The following is a 25,584-nucleotide window of genomic DNA, read 5'->3' as shown; positions in this document are numbered from 1 at the left end:
CGATTCCCAAACAAATGATCCGGTTCTTTTAAGTGATTCAAAAAGCACAAAATAAAGCACAACCAGGTAAAACAGGCAAAACAGACAGGACAACCCGTGCAGTCTGATTTTCGAATGAATGAATCTTATGAGCCGGTTCTTCTTCTTAGTGAGTCAAAAAACACATACAACACATTTCCGTCACTCCATGTTTTCACTGTTATATGGTAGGGGGCGCTATTATGCTTATTCTGAAAGAGTACAGAATCTCCAGATCAAAACACAGGCAAAGAAGAAGCAGAAAAAATGGTTGAAGCATTGCTTATTCTCATATAAAATAACACGATCATCAAACATTAAAAAGCATATACATTGAAACTGCCTTACTGAACGAAATGTTGACCCAGGACGAGTTATAGGACTGTGAAGCTTTGAGGGCGTTGATGGACTTGATCTACTCCACATATTTCTCAATGCAATTTTCTCAGCTTCTTTATATATATATATATGAAGAGTTCAGATGCAAAAGCCTCTAAGTGCCATCTGAAATTTTCTTCAAAAATGAGCATTTTTATCAAGCTTGTATGTTTAGGTTCAGTAATATATATATTGTAAAGGCGCAATTATTAGATTGCATTGATGCTGCCTCTAAAAAAGCTGTGAAAAAGTTTGATTACCAAACTATTTATGCCTTAGAAAGTTGTAAATCAACAGTTAATGGAACTGTTTGAGAATCTGAACCATCAAATTCTTTCAGATTCCCATCCCTAGTTTCCTCTTTGCACAACCTGATGTTGTACTACAAATGTTCTGCATTATCGCGGCTCCCTGATTTAGCCATGTCAATGGGGGCAGGGGTGGCATTGCCCTTTGTATCGGAAGGGACCCTCCTGTTCCCCATAAATCCCACTGCCGTCCTCCCTACTTCCTCCGTCTCTCCCTCAAACATCATCTATATCTCTCTCCGCTCTCGACTTCTCGTCTCCACTCCCCATGACTCCAGCAATGGACAGTTTAACCATGATCCCCTCCAGCCCCCTACCAATTCTCCAACGACCACAGCTCTATAAAGCTGCTGCCAGGTCTTGGCTGATAACCACAGTCTTGCCTCAACAGCAGGCTTTATCAGATGGGCAGTCAGTCAGGCTGCGGACGCTAAGATCAGCACTGGAGACGGGCAGTAGCTCAGAGACCTGCGGCTTCTGTCACCACAGACTGACAAGCTATCGTTGTCACTTGAAGAGGAATATAGTGGACATACTTTCTCTTTCTTTTTGTCTTTATCTTTTTCAACATGCAGGGGTACTCTTATGCATCTCTTATGTTTGTAAATTTAGAAATAGTTCGCGTGAAAATGAATATTATGTGGACTTATTTAAATAAAACTGGGACTGGGACTGTCAAGCTCCAAAATGACCAGAAAAGCAGCGTTGAAGGGATAATTCACCCCAAAATGAAAATTCTGTCATCATTTACTCACCTTCAAGTTGTCCCAAACCTGTATGAATTTCTTTCTTCTGCGGGACACAAAATAAAGTATTTTGAAGAATTTGAGTAACCAAACAGTTGACTGACTTCCCCTATTGACTTCCATCATAAGGAAAAAATAATATCACAAAAGTGGTGCAAAAACTTGTATCACAAAATTAAAATCTTTGTGGTTATTCATGGAAAATCTTGACATAATGAAAAGTAGTTGAACAAATCATTCTTTTCTTTGGTTTATCCATCCATCCATCCATCCATCCATCCATCCATCCATCCATCCATCCCTCCCTCCATCCCTCCATCCATCCATCCATCCCTCCATCCCTCCATCCATCCATCCATCCATCCATCCCTCCCTCCATCCATCCATCCATCCAATTTGAAACAATTTTCACTCAGAAATTGCTAGTACATTTCACAAATAATTACACTGAATTCATTCAATTAATACTGAATTGAATGAATTATGCTGCTGAATAAAAAAATAAAAAGGTAATTCTGACTTTTTTTTCAGAATTGCATGATATAAAGTCAGAATTGTGAGAAATAATGTCAATTCTGAGAAAAAAAGTAAATCTTCTTTTCATCAGAATTGGACTTTGTATCTCGCAATTTTGAGTTTATATCTCACAATTCTGAGAATTTGTATTATTTATTTTTTATTTAGTGGCAGAAACAAGTTTCCATAGTTATGAAATAAGTTATGTTAGTCAGATATGGGCTTTAAAAATGACTGGACTCATGTTGTCCCTTTAATTTTACGTACAGATGATCTAAATGAACTACCGGACACACGTCAAATTATTATTTGCACCGCAACCATGCAGTCATGCTGAACACTTTGGTCTTGATAAATCATATCAAAGAGAGCTTGCAGCTTCTTTGGAATGGAAACCTCTCTTTTCTACAGACAGATAACACTTCAGACAGATAAATCTAGAGCAGACGTATGCTCTTGCCCTGCATTAATGCTGATTTATTCACCACAAAGATGCTTTAGATATGCCGATACCATTTAACCTGTTTCTGTACCCAGCAGTTCACAACATGAATCAAAACCCCACTGAAAACGGGACATAATTTTTGAGTCATGCGTGTGGCTGTAGATTGCATACCAGGTTTCTAAAGCAGAGCCAACAAGAATGCACAATAGTCTGAGGGTCCGTTATGCTTTGGTCGCAAAAATCGCATTGTTTCATCAATCTTAAACATTCTTTTCAAGAAGTTAACCGAGACTGTCAACAACCCAAGGACAATGACTGTTTACTGTACACTCACAATCTTCCACACAATTACATGTGATGGCATATGCTTCTGGCCAAAGAAAGTTGATTTGCCTATTTCAATGGACCTTTATGTGTTAACAAATTGTTTTGTATGAGGTATTTTCCCTTCGAATGGGGCTCAGTGGCTGTGCTTAGAAAACATCCCGCGGACGCAGACTGTTTGTAGTCAGCTGGCCTCTTAGACGCAGATTGCAGTGGATGATTTTGGAGATTTCTGAGTGATTGATACAATTAGAGCGTGAATCTACAATTCGCTTCTGCATGTTTACTGGCTTTTTTATCCGTATATTAAAGGCCAGAGTTGATCCTTGGTCTGCTTTCTTTCGGTAAAACAGAAAACATTGACTGATATTTTAATTTAGACTCATAAATAATCAGCCATTTGTTTTGTTTTGAGTATATTTTGTTATTAAAGGGGTCACATCATGAGAAATCAAACTTTTCTCTGAGATAAAAGAGCTACGAAAACATAAACGATGATAAAAACGTGGTTGATTTGTTTTTAGGAAAACATTTCAGCACAGATTGTTACATCACAATTTGCACATTAGACTGTTATTGAAAAATAGGGCATTTGAACACTATATTAGACCTGACAGAAAACCCTACAGCCTACATTTACATATGTAAATGTTTCTTAGAAAATAAAACTTGACTAACATTATAAGAGGACTTTAGAAAAATCCAAAACTAAAAAAAAAAAAAATGTCCTATGACCCCAATAAGGAACGGGTTGACTCAGCAAAGTTCTCTACTAGTGTGTCTCTTTCTTTTCGTCTCTTTTTTGACTGTCTGACTTCCCCTTCTCCTGGCCTGACGTCAGAGTCCCACCGAGATCAAAAGAACGAAAATGCTTCTCAAGCACTTTGCTTCAACAGAAACTCAATCTGCCTCAGGCCACACAGGGAATTTCATATGTAAAAATCTTTGCCGATCACCGGTGGTAAGCGGTCATGAATCAAACCTCTTGAAAGACAAGAGAGCTTTCACACAAAAAAAGTAGTTAAATATATATTTCAATCACTATTCTGTGCTTAAAGTGCTGCAAAACTGCAAAAATTAACCTATCATCTGTGTGACTTTCAGCATCACAGCTTTGTTGTTTGCCCAGAGTTAGTCAGAGAGTTTGCTGTAGTTTGTGCTTCTGTTTTTGTTTCTGTAGAGGGCAAGTGGCGGGATGGCCGTTACTATGGTAACACATATGCAGCCTCCTGCAGTGTGCCACCCACAAAACCCAGCTCCACCCAGACCCCTGTACGCCCACCACATCACCCTGCAGGAGGTGCCCAACGGACCCGAATACAGCCCTAACGGTAAGAGATCAGGAGCTGTGTGTGTTGGGATGAGTGTTTGGAGGATATAAAGGGGATCAATATAATATAATATTATATATATATATATATATATATATATAAAAAATAATTAATTAATAATAATTAATTATTTAAACAATTATATAAAATGTATATATTTATAGCTTATTTTAACTATATATAATTTATTATTTACTATATAATAATATTTTTTTAAAACAATCATATAAATTACAATAAATTTATATATATATTATTTACTATATATAATATTTAAATGAATATAAATATTTATTTATTTACTATATAATGATAATTAATTATTGAAACAATGATATATATATATATATATATATATATATATATATATATATATATATATATATATATATACATTACTAATATTTTAATAATTAATAATACAAAATATTTCATTTATTATTATTATTATTATTGGATTATGCACATCTGTTATGTACAATTGTATTTATGTGTATATATTGTATTTAATGTAATGTGTGTGTATATAATTTATTATATATAATAATAATTATTTAAACAATTATATAAAATGTATATATTTATAGCTTATCTATATCTATATATATATCTATATATATATACATTTTATCTGACTAATATTTTAATAACTAATAATACTAAATATTTCATTTATTATTATTATTATTATTATTACAATTTATCAATTCACATAATTTCTGAATTTGAAAAGAGGCCTTGTTATTTACTTGCTCCGCTTTTAAAATAACTTTCCTTTTCTGCTGACATCAAAAATCCCTCTTTTTTGGTCAAGTCAATTCCTGATCGAATAAATCATTCCAACCAACACTTTATCTCATTGAAAATTCTGTTTCACTCTAAAAATATCACATTTGAGAAGTACATTGTGTTGCGAGTAGTTTCACATTGATTCTGAAGTGCAGGAATACTGTGTGTCTCAGAATGAGGTCAATACACTCTTGACAAAATGTAAAGTTGAGGGCTGTTTGGCGTAACACAGATCTTTGTATGTGCAACTATGCAACGTGCATGTGCGCGCGAACACACACTTCAGATTTTGAGGAGGAGGAAACCGTGAGGCATCTGGTAAAAGCATCTCTTTGGGGGTCAATGTCCCTGTCATCCCCTAGAGAACAATGTTTTCTCTGCCACACTCAGTGTATGTGTGAGTATGTGTGTGTTTTATTTGTGTGTGTGTGTGTGACGTTAGATGGGGGAGGTGACTGCATGCTCTGGATTTTTTTGTCCAGGACATTTTTTTTAATGTTTATTCAAAATGAGTACATTCCTCCCGGTGTTTGACATCAGCCTCCCTGCTTTTCAAAATGCTGGAAAAAGTGGCGACATGCGCCATCTGTATGTATAAATATGTGTGTGTGTGTGTTGGGGTGGATACAGCAGTGGCACCAACTATCAGTTGACACCTCTCCAAACGGGACACAAGGCCACAAGGGTACAAGGGCGCAAGGGCTCAGCAGCGGCCGTCCTTTTCCCAAGCCTCAGGGCCCCTTGGGGAGCACGAGGAGGATCGGACCGGGTCGGGTTTGATGGGATTTGCTGATGTTTGTTGCTGGAGACACTCACTAAAAGCCTCCAGCTTCGCCTGAGTATGTTGCACCATCATAAACAATGTCAACTGGAAAGAAACGACCTCTTGACCTTTTCCTCGGAGGTGATGCATGTGAGGGCTGAGCGCTGTGAATGTTCTGATGTTTGGTGTTTTATTTAATCCGATGGGCTGTGTGTTTAGAGAGTTTTTTAGGAGGCTGAAACATGCCAGCAGAATCCAGAGATGTTGTTTCTCGGTTGTTTCTTTAGTCATGGGTGAGGCACAGTTTAGTCAAGTCTAAACCAGCGAACGAGCTCGCCTGTGTGAGACGGTAACCTCAAAACACACTCTTGAACTGTCATCCAAGCCACCACATACAAAAACCGTTGGACTGCTACAGCTGTTAGTCAGACTGAAACGGGCCGCCCTCCTGTCACCCTGAAGCTCTTGTCTGGAGAAGTTACTCTGACTTTTTACCTTATACTTTGATCTAAAGTCTTCAGACATATGCATTAGAACAGTTAGAAAAAAAAAGAAAAAAAAAATTGTGACCATTAAATATATATATATATATATATATATATATATATATATATATATATATATATAAATACATGACATAAAAAATCATAATCAGAAATGACATTAAGGCATGTTTTAGTTCACCATGAATGATTGTCAGTACACTTGGCAGTATATTTTAACCATATTTCAAAGACAATTATTACATTACAAAGATGTACTGAAGTCCTACTTAAAGAGATAGTTCACCCAAAAATCAAAATCACCCCATGATTTACTCACCCTCAAGCCATCCTAGGTGTATATGACTATCTTCTTTCAGAGATATATTTAAAAAATATCCTTGCTCTTCCAAGCTTTATAATGGTAGTGAATGGGGGTCAAAATTTTGAAGCCCAAAGAAGTGCATTCATACATCATAAAAATAATCCACAGGGCTCCAGGGGGTTAATAAAGGCCTTCTGAAGCAAAGCGATGGGTTTTTGTAATAAAAATGTACATATTTAGAACTTCATGAACTATAATAAGTGACTTTCAACAGCCGTACACGTGTTCTCGAGAGGATAGACGCACGAATGCACCATTTTAAGACAATTACAAATCTACAGCATAGCTAAAACAACTCGCTTCTGTTCACGGTTTTCCATAGCTGTAAACAACATGTGGTTCTCGCGAGAGTCGCCTACACAACATCGATGTCCTACATCATAACACGCCACTCTCTCAAGAATGTATGTATAAAACATGCTGGGTTAAAAACAACCCAAGTTGGGTTGAAAATGGACAAACCCAGCAATTGGGTTGTTTTAACCCAGCGGTTGGGTTAAATGTTTGCCCAACCTGCTAACCCACACGGCTCCAGGGGGTGAATAAAGGCCTTCTGAAGTAAAGCAATGGGTTTTTGTGAGAAAAATGTACATATTTAAAACTTAATGAATAAATGACTTCCTGTAATAGCCGTACACTCTAAAAATGCTGGGTTAAAAACAACCCAAGTTGGGTTAAAAATGGTCAAACCCAGTGATTGGGATAAGCGTGCTGGGTAGTTTTATTTAACCCAACTATTGTTTAAAAATGACTGTATATCTGGCTTAAAATGAACCCAAAATATGTTGGAAATTAAAAATCAGACACATAATAATCAAAAGTGAACATTAATTAATAAGCAATTTAATAAATGTTTATTGTTTAATTACTATTCATGAAACTTATTAATAAATGTTCATTTATTAAACATATAAAAAAAAAATCCAACATACTTTGGGCCCATTATAAGCAAGCAATACAGTAATGTTTTTAAACAATAGATGACTTTTATGATGAATGGATGCACTTTTTTGGGCTTCAAAATATTGGGCCCCATTCACTTCCATTATAAAGTGTGGATGAGCCAGAATATTTTTAAATATATCTCCAATTGTGTTGAAAGAAGATAGTCATATACACCTATGGGTTGAGGGTGAGCAAATTATTATTTATTAATTTTCATTTTTGGGTGAACTATCCCTATAAGTGGGTCAGAAAAAAAATCACTTTGTTAATTGCATTTAAAATAAAGTTGAGCTATAATACATTTTCATTCAGTTGTAAATGTGTCTTTTTCTTCAGTTCACAGTTAAAGGGATAGTTCACCCTAAAATGAACATTCTCATTTACTCACCCTCATGTCGTTCCAAACCCGTAAGATTTTGGTTCATCTTCGAAACACAAATTAAGATATTTTTTAATGAAATCTGAGATATCTCTGTCCTTGCATTGAAAGTCTATTCCCCCAAAACTCTAATGGTTCAAAACGTTAGAAATCCACATGAATCAATCCAAGTCTTCTGAAGAGACACGATTATGTGTTTGTAACAACATGAGGTTGAGTAAATGATGACAGGATTTTCATTGTTAGGGGTGGACTATCCATTTAAATATATCATTTTAAAGTATATCATTTCCATTATAAGTACTCTGTTTAAAAGCGTATTTTACAAGGAAAATTAGCCATCAATTTGTCATTTTAATACACTTTTTATTGGCCCAGCCCCTCCATTGACACACTAAACCGGATTTGAGAACTAAATTAAATTCAAGCAGCATCTGTGATTTGGCTTCCCATTGCTTTTCACCCATCATTTGCTGGAAGTTTAGCATTTCGCAACTTTTTGATGCTCTCACGGCTCTCCGCTCCCACATAGGCCTTCTGATTAGCTCACATGGATAATGAATGGCTCCACTTACTCTATGCTGTGGTCATACATGGTTATAACTAATTTCGTGCATGACGTTATGATATTAAGCGTTACCTCAAAGCTGACAGACTGTGTTTTTTTTCGTTAGGGATTATGTCAATTTTTCCGTCATTTTCACGGCAGCAAATATCTTTCGGAAAGATGTGACCAAATGTTGTTCCTGATGTAATTTCCAATGAGAACGCTCACTAAAATTCTTTTGACTACACGATTTGGCTTTCCAGACGTCATTTTTTCCTCTGTACTTTTTTTTGTACGATGCAATCACGTGCAAAACCTTAGCTCTGACTTATGATGTTTAATGAATCAGTGCCATATTGTTGCATATGAAGGTGGAATTTATTGCATGATTATTGAAACAGCAGGCCGGCCTTTGGTTTCCAGGTGTGCCGTGAAACGTGCCGCGCGACACACCATAACACACACAGACACGCGCAGACGGCCACATGTTTTCAGACAGCTTCAGCGTAGCTGTACTTGTCCTGCATCTGTAGGCTGTAGACGCAGGTGCTGGCAGTTAAACCAGAGACAAGCTGTAAACGGCTTTTGTGTTCTGCACATATGGGACCTGTATGTGGAGTGAGAAAGCTTGTGTCAGTTTTCTGTTGCACCTCAAGTCCATCAAGAAGTCATTATTCATCTGTACTATGTAGTGCATTAGTAGACTACGCTCTTCTGTTTAGTACGCAAGCAACCATGTAACAAATAGAGTGGACTCTTGCTCTAGATGTGTTACAGTGTTTCCACAGATAAGCCATGCAACCATTATGCAATAATTTTTGGTAACACTTTATTCTGATAGTCCACTTTAGACATTCTACTAACTATAAGTAATTTTGCCTCTACATGTCAACTAGCAGTATTAGTAGACTGTCTGCTACTGTCTTGGGTCCCCATGAGGAAAACAGCTTATAAATCATACTAAATTGTTTTAAAATGTAAACATGCAGAAAGTTTTCTATGATGGGTCGGTTTAGAGGTAGGGTTATGGCGTAGAATATACAGTTTTTACAGAATAAAAATCAATATGTCTATGGAAAGTCCCCATAAAACATGAAAACCAAACATGTGTTTGTGTATGTGTGTGTGCGTGCTCTTTAAACACACACACATTTGGCCACACTGACAGCTGTGTTATACAGCTCTGGCACCTCTGGCTTACATTGTACGTGATTTGACAACTGGACATTTGAATTTAGGAGAAACTGCAGAACTGATATTGAGAAGTGTGTGTGTGTATGTGTCTACACACATACATGATGTGTAGAAGCACCTTCCAGTGTGTGTGTGTGTGTGTGTGTGTGTGTGTGTGCGCTGCTAAGCCTGTATCTCTGTATATAGATGTGTGTGTTTGGAGGAGAGTGCTGTCTCTGATGAGGGGCACGTCCTCGTGGGCCAAGGCCCATTTTTTCTGGGTTAAAATAAACAGACGACTGGCGGGGGTCTGGGGGTTATGGGAAAGAAGGAAACAGTGATGCTAATCAGTCCTGCACACACTTCCCCCAACTGTAAAACAAAACAAGAGAGAGAGAGAGAGAGAGAGAGAGAGAGAGAACTTCAGCTATAAGTGCGCATGAGCAAAAGTTTAGGACTACAGCTCCACTTAACAAGGTCAAGTGTCGAAACTAACATCAGTTCCTCTCCAAATCACTTTATTTCTTCATTATGATTTTCGCAAAGCCGATCCATGTAACATGATGTTACAAAATCAAATGTATAGGCAACAGTTACACAAGCAGAACAGAATTTGCATAATTAAAGGGATGGTTCACACAAAAATGAACATTTTGTCATAGACTCACCTTCGAGGTGTTATCTGTGGAACATGAAGGATCTTATGTTTTAGCTCATGTTTTCTACACAAAGAAAGTGGATGGGTATTTATTTATGTCTTAAAAATGCAAAAAGCACCATAAAAATTACTTGGATGAGAAACAGACATAAAATATCATTTGTGGTTGTATTTGTCAGACTTCCCGCAAGAACATAAAATTGTTGAGCGAGTGTCAATGATGTCTTAAAGGATTAGTTCACTTCAGAATTAAAATGTCCTGATAATTTACTCTCCCCCATGTCATCCAAGATGTTTATGTCTTTCTTTCTTCAGTCAAAAAGAAATGAAGGTTTTTGAGAAATTTTTCTCCATATAGTGGACTTCACTGGGGTTCAATGGGTTGAAGGTCCAAATGTCAGTTTCAGTGCAGCTTCAAAGAGCTCTACATGATCCCAGACGAGGAATAAGAGTCTGATCTAGAGAAACGATCGGTCATTTTTTAAAAAAAAAATAAAAATTTTATACTTTTTAACCAGAAATACTCATCTTGCACTGCTCTGTGATGCTCCACACATTACGTAATCACGTTGGAAAGGTCACGTGTGACATAGGCGGAAGTACCGAATCAGTGTTTACAAAGTGAATGTGGAAAGACTAAGTCAAACGGCCTTTACAAAAAAAGGTAAAACAATGTTTTTGGATGATTTTGAAGTTGGAGGAGAAAATTAAATTACTGTGATTCTTCTGCCTACTTCACGAATGATCTTTCCAACGTGTTTACGTAATGCATGGCGCATCGCAGAGCAGTGCAAGACGAGCATTTCTGGTTAAAAAGTATTTAACGTTCATTTTTTTATATATATATAAAATGGCCGATGGTTTCACTAGATAAGACTCTTATTCCTCGTCTGGGATCATGTAGAGCTCTTTGAAGCTGCACTGAAACTGACATTTGGACCTTCAACCCGTTGAACCCCAGTGAAGTCCACTATATGGAGAAAAATCCTGGAATGTTTTCCTCCAAAACTTTAATTTCTTTTCGACTAAAGAAAGAAAGACACAAACATCTTGGATGACATGGGGGTGAGTAAATTATCAGGACATTTTAATTATGAAGTGAACTAATCCTTTAAAGGTTTAAATCTGCTTTCATTATATGGAATAAAACAGTCCAAGACATCATTTTATGTTTCACAAAATGAGAGAAAGTCATACAGATGTGAAATAACATGAGGGTGATTTAATGAATACAGTGTTTTAAAGGCACACGGCCAGCGTATCATTGCATTCCTGCAGTATATGATGGATTCAGTAAGACCGCAGGCCTCTGACCTCTCAGATCAATGGACTGAGGAGCGGCAGCACCGCGGCCTGCTGTCAGACGAGGACTATTGCGTGTGTGTGTGAATGAGAGAAAGACTGGGGGGCAAAGACGCCTAGAGAGGGGAGGAGGAGACAGGGCGAGATGGAGGGATGTAATTTAATTTGCCACACAATGGGGTGAATAGCAGACACGTGGTGGAGCTAATGGAGGAGAGAGATGTCCTTTTTAGCAGTGCTAATTGATAAGAAAGAGCTTAGCCTTTGTTCAACCAGTCCCCCATCGGTAAACCCCCATCTGCTTTCCAGGGTCCTCATTAACTATTCTGCAAACACACACACACACACACACACACACACACACACGCACGCACGCATGCACGGACACACACACACACACACACACACACACACACACCAGAAATACACAAAGACAAGTGTGTCTGCTACATTTTTATGTGTGTGTGTGTAGAAGTGTGTTCATTGTTTAATGATCAGTATCACCATGAGAAAGTCAATAATAATTTCCTCATGTTGCTTTATTTTATATTGCAGCATTACAGTACTGTGGGGTGAAATGTGTTGGCGGATACTTTACTTTACTGTTTTTAAGGTATATTCATATTCATATATATATATACATTTTTGCCATTGAGATGACTGGGAAAAAGTGTCCCAATCAACCTGAATTCACCCCTACATATTTATTACTATTAGTCAATATTGGATTTTTATTTGTGTATACTAATTTAGCCTATTTTTACATTTAAATATTTGCCGTCATCTAAGGCTCACTTAAAGTTAATCTTTTAAAAACAAATTGATCTGATGACATTTGATAACGCTGTTAAATCTCAAAATCAATATAAATTTTCTCATACTGTTTACGCTAAACATTCATTTAAACCAAAATTATTGATTTAAGTTTAAATTTTATGTTTATGGACTTTTATAAATATTTATTTATTATAATTTAAAATTTATTTTTAATTTATTTACACAAAATTCACTAAAAAAAAACAATTTTCACCTAGAAATTGCTAGTAAATTTCACAAAGAGATACAAAAAATTGGCAAGTAACTTAATTTATTTCTTGTAAAACATACTTCAATAATCTTTGTTTTAAGATTGTTTTACAGTGTGGTATAGAGTTTGAATAATAGAATTTGGTATAGAATTGGTATAGAATTTGGTTATTAGCCATTATTGTTATATAATGTTAAACTGACTTTGCACTAGTGCCAGACGTATCATTTGCTTGTTATGCATATACATTTTTTGGTTTGTGTCCAACAAGCTCCAAATATAATACAAATAAGAGAAAATAATCCATTAATCAAGCAGTACCTCTCATTTTTAAGTTATTTGATGTACTGATTTAATTATTTAGCATTTTGCATTTTCAGAAAAAAAAAAAAATATGTATAAAATATAGCATAAATGTTATTTCATGTCATGCATAAACTCCTCCTGTTAGCATCCATGGCTTGTTTGTCGATCGCTGCCATTATCCTGATGTTGTGCTGCTCAACTCTCACCCAGCCTGATCTGATACCTCATAACTGTCGAAACCATGACAACAGCACAGTGGAGACCAGAGAAGCTGTGTCTGCACTGAGGTCTTCCACCAGTGTCTGACTGAGAGGGTGGCTGCATGATTGAAGCTTAATGAAGTCCTTAACACAGCCTGACTCTCTCCTCAGGGTAAATTCCCATAGAACTATGAAGAGTTCTGAGGCAAAGCACATGCTTCCAGTAAGTGTGACGGGCCAGAAAGAAAAAGCAAGACGTGTTTTTCCTTTGCTGTATCCTGGAGACTGCTTGTTTTGGGGAGTCAACAACTTAAGATGTTGCTTGCGATCCAAGTTGGAGAATGAATGAATTTCAATTTTATGAATCAAAACCAAGACTCCCTCGTGTTCACGCAGAATGTCTTATAATTCCAGAAGCTTTGGCTACGTGCGTTGTAAAGAGTGGGAAGCTACAATCTCTACGTTTAAGAGCAATTTTTACCTGATTTAACCCATAACAAATATATTTTTGTTGGAAGATTAAAGTATTTAGGTTGAATCCATGATACTACATTTTTTGATTTGACTAAAACCAGATGTTACCATATTTTTTCAATGTACAGAAGAGGTTTCTGAGAAATCCTGTTACCCTACGGTTCAGAACCAGTACTTATCCTGGTCAGGACCGGTTGGTAAACATTGATTTTTGAATTCTTTTTTTTCCATCTTATAATACAGTGGCCACAAGACAGAATAAACATGGGAAAATTAATCCATGACAGTGAACATAAGGATATATTTGACCACTGAATGAAGCAAAAGGTCAATGGCCAATACAATTGAAACCTTCAGGGATCAAATACACTACTGGTTAGAAGTTTGGAATAATTATGATTTATGCTTACCAAAGCTTCTTTCAAAAACAATTTCTATTACAAACTTAAGATTAAAAGAATAGTTCACCAAAAAATAAAAAATATCCCATAATTTATCCTCAATCCGTCCTAGGTGTTTATAACTTTCTTCTTTCAGCCGAAAACAATTGGAGTTATATTAAATAATGGCTCTCCCCAGCTTTGTATTGGCATTGAAAGGTTTTTGAAGGTCCAAAAAGCTCATCCATTCATCATAAAAGTAATTCATATGACTTCAGTGGGTTAATAAATGAAGAGATGGGTTTTTGTAAGAAAAATATCCATATTTAAAACTTTAATAATCATAATCACTGGCTTCCGGAAACAGCCGTACGCGCGTTCACAAGAGAGTCAAGTTCCAGCGGATGGGTGACCTCTGACCTGACGTAGGACATAGGCGTAGCTCCTTTTTGTCTTATATTGAAATCCTCCGACATTTTCTTTAAAATGTCTTGTTTAAAGACCCGTTCACACCAAGAACAATAACTATAAAGATAACAATAAAGACAGAGTTCTAAAAATCATTCTATATATAAAAGAATAGCACTGTCCACACCACTATAATGATATAGAGAAATAATATCGATGGGATCACTTTCAGAACAATTTTGTTTTTCCAGCTGTTGAACGATAAAACATTGACAGCCAATCAGAATCCATTCTAATTTAAGGATTCGCGCATTTAAAATGGCAGACGACATTGCGAGAAGTTAATCGCAGAGGTCCAGAAAAAGCCACCACCGTTTGACAAGTCAAACTCCCTTTTCAAGGATACTTTAAAGAAAATGGATATATGGAAAACAAACGTCATATCCTCGGAATAAATGGTGAAAAGTATTAATGATGAGATCATACCAGGCTAGCAAACAATATAACATAAAATGACCTCAGGTATCCAGCGCTAGTTTCGACAACATTGTCTTGCTTCCTTTGACGTTGCAGTGAAAAAGACTAGGCGTTGTTTTTATTCCACTACATCGACTTCGTCAGCTAAATTCACTGTTAGATTAGATCGATTACACTAGCTATTCACTCCAAACAGAGCATGCTGAGGACATCTGCTGGTTAAAGCTGTGTAAATGCAACAAGAACAGCAAAAGCACGTTGTACACACTTTGAAACCATTATGTTATCGTTCATTGGTGTGAACACAAATATAGTTATCGTTCTTGGTGTGAACGGGCCTTTAGACTTCTAGTTCGTGACTGGCATTTGGTTTTGCTCAATTCTCTGCATTTCCGTGTTCGTCAAGTCTCACCTAAGCTTACGCTATACCTACAACTCAACTCTCTTGTAAACGTTTGTAAGGCCGTTGCCGGAAGCCAGTGATTACAGTTTATAAAGTTTTAAATATGGATATTATTCTTAAAAAAAAACAATCACTTCACTTCAGAAGGCCTTTATTAACTCACTGAAGTCGTATGGATTACTTGATGAGTGGATACGCTTTTTGGAGCTTCAAAAACTCAATGGCATTACAAAGCTGGGAAGAGTCAGGATATTATTTAATATAACTCCAAATGTGTTCGGCTGAAAGAAGAAGGTCATATACACCTAGTTTGGCTTGAATTATGGGATCATTTTCATTTTTGGGTGAGCTATTCCTTTAATGCATTCAAAAACAGAGCCATGGCATCCAATCCGACGTGATACAATAGAGTCAAAATGAGATTATTAAACTGGTATCAAAATAGCAGACCGGGAGTATAAGAAGAAAAAGGGCCACTCAGCAAACCTCTGGCTCTGATATTAGTCAGCAACCCCATTAGTCTTAATGGCTGCCTCTGGGCGCAAGGGAGCCTGGTCTATCCTTTTAAAACTACATACAAGGAGCTCATTAAGACTTAAAACAAAGCGAGGTAGTGAGAGGGGGTCGAGCGGACGAGTGAATGGGTGAGTGACAGAAGGGGGGGACGAGAGCTCCTCCTTCCATTAAGATCCCCTCCCCCACCCAGCTCTCATTGACGGGTTCTTGCAACCACAGAAGCCCCATAAAGGCTCAGCCATTTCCATAATCGCTCATATCTGTCGGATGAAACACTATCCAGACAGCTTAATGGACACTCTGTAGAATCCCTGTTTCAAAATCCATACATAATCAATAACGCTGGCTCCCCGGCCTCTCAGCAGCACTTGCAGATGTGCACCACGGTACTTGCAGCCTAGTATTGACCCGGCTAATAGGGTTATTCTGAATACAGAGACCTGAGCTGGTCACATTTCTTACATCAGGTTTCCATCGCTGAGGCTCTTTGTGGAAAATACGGTAGGTCAGAATTAGTTTTACGGAAACGCAACAATCGGCGATGACGTGGCTAAGTGTTCTAGGCAGCCGTTCCCACAGTTGTCAAAACCGTTGGGCTCCACTTAGGAAACGAGCGGATCAGCACATGAAAATTGCAAAGGCAATCTGTTACCATGGCAGCTAATTAAGTTAGAGCAGTCACAGGCCCTTATCCCTCCGCCTCCATTCACCTCCTTTTAGACGCGAGCCAATCTTTCCTCAAATCCATAAGTAGGGTGATTTGATTTATTAAATTGAATTTCATCTGTTCACAACATGACCAACCAGATATACATTCATTGAGGTTTGAGTGCTGTTTTAAAGTGCACCAGTTGTGCTTTTTTGTGTAAGACAGGTGTTTGTGCATGTAAACGATCTGCAAAACACAAAAGGAGTTCATTTCTCCAACAGAAAATATTTGCCTGAAACGCCTCATTTGTAGTCCTTCCATTATTTTCATAACTTAGATACGTCATCATGTTGCACATTTTCATAATTCCCGCCTACTGACTGCTTTGACCCACCCACAGAGAACAGTTGAGTAAATTATTTCGCTATTTTGAGGAGATGCTTCTACTTTGAGAGCAAAAAAACCCCAAAACAACAACAACAAAAAAGATGAAATGAACTTCCAATACCAATGCCAAAGTTATACTCCATAGATATAATAGTGTTTACAGCTGCTCATGAAGAACTGGGAAATGAAAAGCACCGGTTATGGTAAGGGGCATTACATTTCTGACCAATCATAACAGACTGGGCCAGCTGACCAATCAGAGAAGACTGGGATTTTCAGAAAGGTGGGCTTTAAAGAGACAGGAACTAAAACAGGCAGAGGATGAAAACAGGTGCTTGCACAATGTACAGTATGGAAAACAAGTGTTTTTTTTTTTTTTACTTTAAACTATTATACCCCTTTCACAAGATGTAATATAATTCTCTGGTGTCTCCAGAATGTGTCTGTGAAGTTTCAGCTCAAAATACCCCACAGATCATTTATTATAGCTTGTTAAATTTGCCCCTATTTGGGTGTGAGCAAAAACACGCCGTTTTTGTGTGTGTCCCTTTAAATGCAAATGAGCTGCTGCTCCCGCCCACTTTCCAGAAGAGGGCGGAGCTTTAACAGCTCAACAACAACAAAGCTGGAGAATCTCACGCAGCCAAAATGAGGATTGTCAGTAACAGTGTTCAGCCTTACATTGTTCAAACCGGAGTCGACACTGATGGAGAAACTGGACGTTTCTGAATGGTTAGTGGATAAATTTATGTAGTTGCTGTGGAGTTGATTCAACTCATCCACTAGAATGTATCGTGATGTTAATCTTTTGTGCAAATCCAGCATTGAATTGACCCTCGTTTGTGAAGCAGTTCAGCGTAAAATGACGGCATGACAACAACACTCTACTACAACAACTCTTCCTCTTCTCTAAAGCAGCCCAACATGGCCCCGCCCCCTTTGTTGTGTGTTCTCGGGGGTGGGGTTTATGTAAATTTTAGGGTTTGTGATGTCACTAACCCAGGAAGAAGCTTGTTGTAGTCCCTACCAGCCATTTGTAAAAGCGATTTCTGTAAAAGAAAATATCTCCCATTGCGTTGAACTTTGAGCGTTGTAACTTTGCAGATGTTGTTTATGATCAAACAGCAACATTACACACTAACTAAAGTAAAAAAAAAGTGAAATCATAATCAAAGAACCCTTTAAATCATGTAAATGTATTCTAGCAAACCTCAAAAATAAAATTATGAACTTTAAAATGAGCATTATATATGTATTTTAATGCAAATAAAGTATATATATATTTTTAAAGGTTTTTATTAGAAATGCAAATGTCCTCCAAAAGTTGGCAACAATTCAAATCCAGCGCTGTGGGTGTGGCGAGAGGATCCTCTGTAAAATCCTGGGTTGGATTTTTACTGATCTAGTCAAGGTGGGCAGGAAATACGCTGAGGTGTTTATGAGGGCTGGGTCGAAGTTATGAGAGCGCTCGTTACTTTCAGATCATTTGCAGACTATTAGCCAGACGGGAGACATATCTTTTTATCCTCTTTTGTTCCTTGAATGATTCCGGCGCTCCGGTGAGAGTTCAACTGAGCATAGCATCAGCCATTCCCAATGACAAATGAGATACTAAAACACGAGCCAGTGCGGATTACACTGTTTATCTGTGTTTTTAAATAGACCGAATAGTTTTCTTGTCCTTGGCAGCTTTTCCTTGAGAGAGTGAGGTGTGTCACATTCATCATTTGGAGGTCAGCATGTCTTGGCTTTTAAAATCTCCAAAGAACAGCACATGCAAGTACATGGATGTTTGTGAACTATTATGGTGATATGACACTTTCAGCAGTAGATTGCATCAGTAGTGTTAGGCAACTGTTTTCATTAAGATGAAGAAATTGCTCAAGACTATTCACACAGAATAATGGACAAGATGTGATCTGCGTTTCTTTGTGAAACTGCTCTCTTTGTCAATATCAGCTTCTCTGTGTGTAACAGTAAGTGAAATTAACAAATGGGAAGTTCCCATTACTATTTAAGTGGCATTTGTGCCCGATAAATGACCAAACTCGTTTCCAGGGCAGATATAATCACAGCTTTGTGATCCCTGATTACTGTACACTAAAATGCAACACGCCATCTGATTGGTGGAGCTTCACTTTAGTGCAAAAAGAAGGGGTGGGGATGCAAAAGCCACATTTGAAAAAAAAAAAAGAAAAAAAAAGTTTACACATTTTTTTTTTTTTTTTTAAATGCACAGTGGTGGCATAACTGTACAGTATTTACATATGACTCACAATTGTGGAAAAGCATGTGCCAGAAGCTGTGTGCTGAGTCTTGTGCACAGCCAATAGAAAACAAGATGAAAATTATATATATATATATATATATATATATATATATATATATATATATATATATATATATATAAAAGTTCATTTATATAGGCTAGTTATTAGTCAATTTTATTGTTGTTGAACTGTGAGCACTGAGCACACAGCTGATTAGTCGGTTTAGTGAACATTTTGAGATGAAGAGCAGCTTCAACGCTTCCAGTGCCGTGGCGTCGCGTGCGTCGCGTCATAGGTCGCGTCTAGTGATAGACAGCTGAGTGGAGTGTAATTGAATTTTATAGTGATCAGCGAGTAACGCCGCCCCCTTTACGCGGGGATCAGCCTCTTCCGTGCCGCACACAGAACCGCCCTGACCGGGGTAACTAACAGAGGGAGGGAATGAAAGACTGATTGAGATAGAACGGAGAATTAGAGAGGGAGGAAGAGAGACACTTGAATACTTCAGAGATCGGATCTTGTTAAGGGAAAACCTGTGTAATTTCTAAGAAACTCCCGGCACATAGACGGACTTTGGAGGACACGTTTGGGACTAAAAACATAGAAACAGACTTTGTACACTGAATGCGTGACCATGACGGCAGCTGTCGATATTAAGCCGTTAACTATAATAAAATCTGAAAAAGTAGACGGTAAGTAGCCTTTGTTTTTGTTTTTTTCATCCTTATCGTTTTGATTTTATATTAGCCTACTGCAAAAACGCGTCGTTGTCACTTGTCCAGTCAGTTATGAGTAACTTTTGTGCATACTGATGTCTTGCCTTTGTGAAATGCATTGGAATCGAGATACATTCATGATTTGATGTCAAACAGAACATTTCTGAAACTCGTTGCAGTGTAAAATGTTTCTGATCTGTGAGTGATGGACAGGTATAACAGCCTGCATGCGGCGCTCCAGATGTGCCAGTCATTGATTTATTGGTATACAAATAATCTTTATTATGTAATATAGTAACATTATCCAATTCATCCCAGATTTTAACCCAGATAAGTGAGAACATGCAGTTTACTCACAGAATAGCCTAATTTCAAACAAGTCAGTGAAATATGTTTTATATGTGGTCACAATTGCAACCGGTGGAGAAAATTGCTCAATAAGATGCAATAAAAAGTTGCATAGAATAGACGAACATCATGTTGCACTGTCAGGCGAGGTATTGATGATGCAATTTCTTTTTATTTTTACTTTGTTGCATTTAATGTAACAGTAGTTTTAAACTCTTTTTTTTCCCAATTGTATTATGTGAATCAAATAGTCATTTATTCAGGTGTTTTTCCCCCCCACTGGCTACAAATGTGACCACCGATCATGAGGCAGCAAATATAAATTATTCACACACTTTTTAAATGCTATAGTTCTCAAATATGTTATGACATGCATACATGATGCCTCTTTTTATGAATCTTTCAGATTGGAATTAACAGCTCTGGTCATGTGACTACTTACACCAGTCATGTAAACACTCTCTTATGAAATTTAGTCAATCTTCACTTTTATAGTTGACTTCTTTGCAAATGTTATCTGCTGGGTTAAATACTGTGATGTTGCATTAGGATATCCAGAACATATTTTTGTTGTTTGATTGTCATTTAAGCAGCTATATCTATTCAAAACTTTTATCGCTACGTTGCAAGACCGAGCGCTATATATTCATTTAGCAAATCCTGTGTCTGACATCAGACTGATGTTGACTGCCACACATGGCCTGTCATGACATGACACACTTTACAGCTTCACATAGTCGTGTTTCATTTATGCATGTCCAGCAGGCTTCAAGAGCGATTATTTTTTATATCAAACTGACTTTCAGAACATTGCGTCATATAATGTGCTTGTGCATTTAGTGTAAGTTCATTATTTGGTCATTGGCTGAGCTTTGGGCTTTCTTTTCTTTTTATGCAGATATTATGGGCATCCTTGTTGCTAAGTGATTTAAAGTTTCTTTCTTTCTTTCTTTCTTTCTTTCTTTCTTTCTTTCTTTCTTTCTTTCTTTCTTTCTTTCTTTCTTTCTTTCTTTCTTTCTTTCTTTCTTTCTTTCTTTCTTTCTTTCTTTCTTTCTTTCTTTCGACTTTTGTGTTTTGATGTGAGTGTGCTTGTGCAATCTCACGCATGCTTGTCATGGCAGGGAAATTCCCTTTTGGCTAAAGAGTGGTCAATGTCAACTGAATGAAGTTTGTCATGATGCTGCTTCACTGTCCATTCATACCACATCCATTAACCCCCACCGCTGCTGACCCAGCCTGGCTCAGGAGGGGCCGCATGCCTGACCAGGGTGAAGGAAGGGAGGGAGAGAGGGAGGGAAGATGCCATGCTGGTTAAGTAGTCAGCAGTCTCACACTCCCCCTCTGTACTCCTGAGGAGTGGAATAAAGCGACGAGTATGCAAGTGGGATGTTAGTGTTAGCACATGCCTTGGCCCCATGTACTTGTACTCTTTAAGAATATGACCCTCTTCTTTGGCCCGGAAGGGCAGGGTGAGTTCAGTGGCCGCTAGTTTCCCTACGATAAAATGCTGACTGGCTTCGACCACAGCTGGTGGCTATACACGCAGAATTCCGACTTACTACCTCTCTCGCACACCACCAGCTGTTAATACATGATGGAAAGAGGCATTCAACTTTTCAAGCATGTCAGAACGAAAGCTAAAACATAATGAAGATGTGCAAGATGTGATATGAATCATTACCACCCTTGCATATTCTCGCATGCACACGGGCCGGCTCTCTTTTCACACATAGTCACAGAGTTTACATTTACAAATGCACTGGCACATGAACATGTGCAAACACTCACCAACACACAAGCACAAGCTTTCTCCTCGCATGGAAAAACAGTTGTGTGCTGTTAAAAAAAGTGCTGATACTTGCAGCGGGGGTTGCCAAAATATCGTGCTATCTTGCAAAACAATTTCTCAAGACGAGCTCCCTCGAGTTCAGTCAACCGTGAGTGTTCAGGCCAGGGTGAACGCAGCTCACTGGCAAAGACTGTAAAATCCACTTAAGACACGTTTACTGCTAGTCTGCTTCTTTAGTCTTCTGGAAGAATGGATATGTGCACCTTGTGGGTCCCATGTTAAGCACAATGCGCCTGGCAGACTGGCACAAATGATAGTTTCTAGCGTGCACGCGTCATTAATGCGGAGAGGCCGTAGACATTAAGCACCTGATCCCGGTTTGTATTGGGTCTTAAATCAAGACAAGCGAGCTGTGTCTTGAGAAGACAACGGCTAGTACAAAAACAAGCCCGCCTTCCCCTGCCCCCATTTGCTTTTTGACTCTGTTTATACAAAAGTGATGAATGGTTGAATTCAATCAAGAGTCACACAAAAGTTGTTTAGAGTTCAGTCAAGATTATCTGATTTACCCTGGAGACATGTAGTGCATGAAGAGACAATGGGACCTACACAAGAGCAGGACAGCCTTGATAAACACACTTACATTCATTAATTGAATTGCTAAAATAAGACTGCGTGGAGTTAGCACAAAACAATCTCCAAGAACCCACAGCGAGTCTGGAAGCCAAAGTGTTTACGTGAAAAATTGACCGTGCGAGCCCACAAGTCATTCACAAGTATGAATCATGTGTTGTGGCGCAGCACAGATGTTAGAACGGCCTTATGGTCAAAGATAAACCCGTGTAACATCTGCTACTAAAATGGCTAACGCTGTTCCAACCCAGCCAGTTTTGCTGTGCCAGAAGTCTTCTGCATCTTCTGAGAGCTCTGCTTTGAAAGGGGCGTAGTCAGAATGCTTGATAATGGGGTCACTCCTTTCATCTTTGCCCAAAGACTACTTAGCACAGTGAAATGAGTCAGCAACAACATGAGAGACAGCCAGGGGTCACCTCCCACTCATTTCGTCCTAGAGAAATAACCCTTGATGAGGATATTTGGTCTTCCCTTTCGCCTTCTTTCTCACTCTTGCCCTGTGTCCATCTCAAGGTTCAGTGAGTGACAGGAATGTCTGAAGACTGGGTGGGCTGGCTATTGCCCGCTTTTATCTGATTAAGACACTGCACTCTCTCATCCCAAACCCCTGCTAGGCCCCGCTCGTACACCCTTGCTTTAGATATCAACACACTGGGCACTAGTTCAAAAGCATTACCCAAGTATTATTAGGTGTGTGAAGAGATATAATAATTCAAGCAGATAGTCATGAATATGGCCTGGATTCCCAAGTTACATAACAGAGAGGTTTCTGTAATGTCAGCCTCTTCGCACTTTCGCCAGGCCTAAGCATGCCTTGCTTACCTGACAGCTGTGCAAATACAGACCTGGGGAATCAAGGTTAGTCTGATGTGGGTCTTTGATGGAGCCAAACAAATGACTCAGCCTGAACACAATTTTTATAGTTTGTTGAACAGTGCACGAGTCACATCTACTTGCGTGAAGTGTAGGGAATTCAAAAGGTTTTTGAGGTGGCTGGATTAATATTTGACACTCAGAATTGATTCACCAGACTCGGCCCTTGAGGCTAATATGAAACACTGTTTGATCAGAATGTGTTGCCTACTGTTTGTGAATGACTCCCCCTTCGCAGAATGTGCACTGGTTAAGTGACTCCCCTGTCAGAAATGCGTTCTGGTGAACATACGTTTTTATTGTTCCCCTTTAAAGTTTAGTCATCAAAGCGTGAAGGGAGGTCCTAGCCTTTATTCGTTCAAGTTATTGGTACAAGGTAACAGCACAAACAAACTCTTTCTGAACCGTTACGTGCGTCACAATGACTGAACGATACGTCAGAGCCGTAGCATACTTGCAAAAAACGTCCTGACCCACTTCACTGTGTTCATTTTGAAGTCTTCCCAACAGTTATCTCTGGCCCTGCTTCTCTGAACTTCAAAAGACCAAAACAAAAGCAAAAGACACAGCATGTCCCAGAGCAGGGAAGAAATAACAACCACAGTGTATTTTTTCCAACATTTTACAGCACCCATTTTCTCCCCTGTGTTCCATGTCTCTTTTTTTTCCCTCACATTTGTCTCTCTACCGTCTGTGGGCCACATGGGCTCTCGCCTCGTCTCCCTGGCCCCTGATGTGGCGTCTGCCTAGTGCTGTCTTCTCATCCCCGCCGCGTGCTACAGGCTAATTACTGAGTCACAGCCCCTGCCGAGCTGACTCCAGCACCCACCCCTCCTCCCATAAGACATTAGCCCTTCCCAGTCACTCTGAGGCTCTCTGGTGGGCTCCAGACCGCCTCCTGGGTGGTGGGAGGCCCTTGAGGTGAGTAAGCCAGCCGGACCGGTGCCTGCCTTTCCATGCCACTCTTGTTTTTGTGCTGTGGCTGTTTTGCAGATGTCTACCGAGTACAACGGAGAGACACGGAGGGTGGCGTTGGGTCTGGTTTTGAGATCAGAGCGGCATCCTGACTGGCTCTGGCTACATGTCTCACAGTTTAGGGAGGCAGAGGAAGACCTGTTCCCAGATTCCACTCTCCCATCGGTGTATGCTCTTTCACCAAGTCACCTGTTTTAGGGCTCAGTAGTCAGAGCTGGTTTTGTAATTATCCTACTTTTGTCTCACCTCTTTGAACACATTTCCTACCTTAGAGGCATATTGAAGGAATGCTTCTGGCTACCAGTCCGGTTACATATGGGATCTTAAGCTGTTCTCTGAGGTCCAGGTGTTTGGCTGTAGCTAGGTTTACAGTCTCTCTGTTTGTGAGTGCTACTTGATGTACAGCTGAATAGAAGGCACATGATCCTTGGCAGTCACAAGAGCCGCCACAGCTGGGACTCTTTCTCGTTCAACCTTCTCCCCGCTATCTACATATTTCTGACAGAGAGGCTCTGCTCAGGCGATTTAGGGATGAGGGCAGTTAAAGGCGTCCTGTGTAGGTGTCTGGACCGGATCCAAGAGGCAGTCATAATGAGGGCTAGTCTTTGACTTTGTTCACTTGCACCAGTTGAACATGGTGGGATCCGACAACTCGCCCCTTTCTCATAAAACCACAGAGCAGGGTTAGTTAGACTTTTTTTTTTAACTTGTGAAAGTGTGCAAATGGAACCTGTTTAAGGCATTTCAAACTATTTCTTATGCAGTTAAGAACTGCAGAGACTTAATTTGGCATGTCACTCTGCTTTTCTCTGCTTCTGCTTTCTGACACATTTGATGTTGACATTTGTCACCATAGAGAATTTGACTGAAATGATGCATCACTTTATTCGCTTTGATGATGCGTTAGCACACCATTGTGTTTTGCAGTTTGTGGTGTATTTCAGAACATTGCATCTTCTTTTCCAGCCTCCCATTCATCTATTTTGGGCTTGTGTGCTCTATTTTCTTTGCTACAGCTGTGGTACTATGTACAGTTAATTGTGTAATTGGTCCATTTAGAGCTGAACTCAAAGGCACATTGGTTTTTAGGTCACAGAACAAACTCACACAAAAATCCCATCCACATTAGCGATTGTAAAACAAGACAGGAATGTGTGGCACGATACATAAAAACAATACGGTCTTTGGGGAATTAATTTACTGAGAATGCATCTGTTGGTCATTGGCTGGATCCACAATAGCAGAAACCATTAGCCATTAGCTT

General features: G+C 38.8%; 1 protein-coding gene across 9 annotated transcripts in view; it reads left to right on the top strand.

The window, feature by feature from the left end:
* ets1 (v-ets avian erythroblastosis virus E26 oncogene homolog 1) overlaps window positions 1–25,584 on the top strand; it is a 52,909-nt gene that overhangs the window by 6,612 nt on the left and 20,713 nt on the right. For 5 of the 9 annotated variants that reach the window (XM_048167800.1, XM_048167807.1, XM_048167806.1 and 2 more), the window contains exon 3: window positions 3,916–4,066. In XM_048167800.1, coding sequence (XP_048023757.1) covers window positions 3,916–4,066 — 151 coding nt within the window. Of the gene's footprint in view, window positions 1–3,915; window positions 4,067–19,346; window positions 19,679–24,095; window positions 24,267–25,584 lie in introns of those variants that run through there. The other 4 variants (XM_048167809.1, XM_048167808.1, XM_048167804.1 and 1 more) reach the window with 3 other exon arrangements.

The sequence above is a fragment of the Megalobrama amblycephala genome, linkage group LG19, assembly GCF_018812025.1.
Source record: "Megalobrama amblycephala isolate DHTTF-2021 linkage group LG19, ASM1881202v1, whole genome shotgun sequence".
Taxonomy (NCBI): Eukaryota; Metazoa; Chordata; class Actinopteri; order Cypriniformes; family Xenocyprididae; genus Megalobrama; species Megalobrama amblycephala.
The sequence above is the reverse complement of the archived record's forward strand: the minus strand, read 5'-3'. Positions and strand labels throughout refer to the sequence as shown.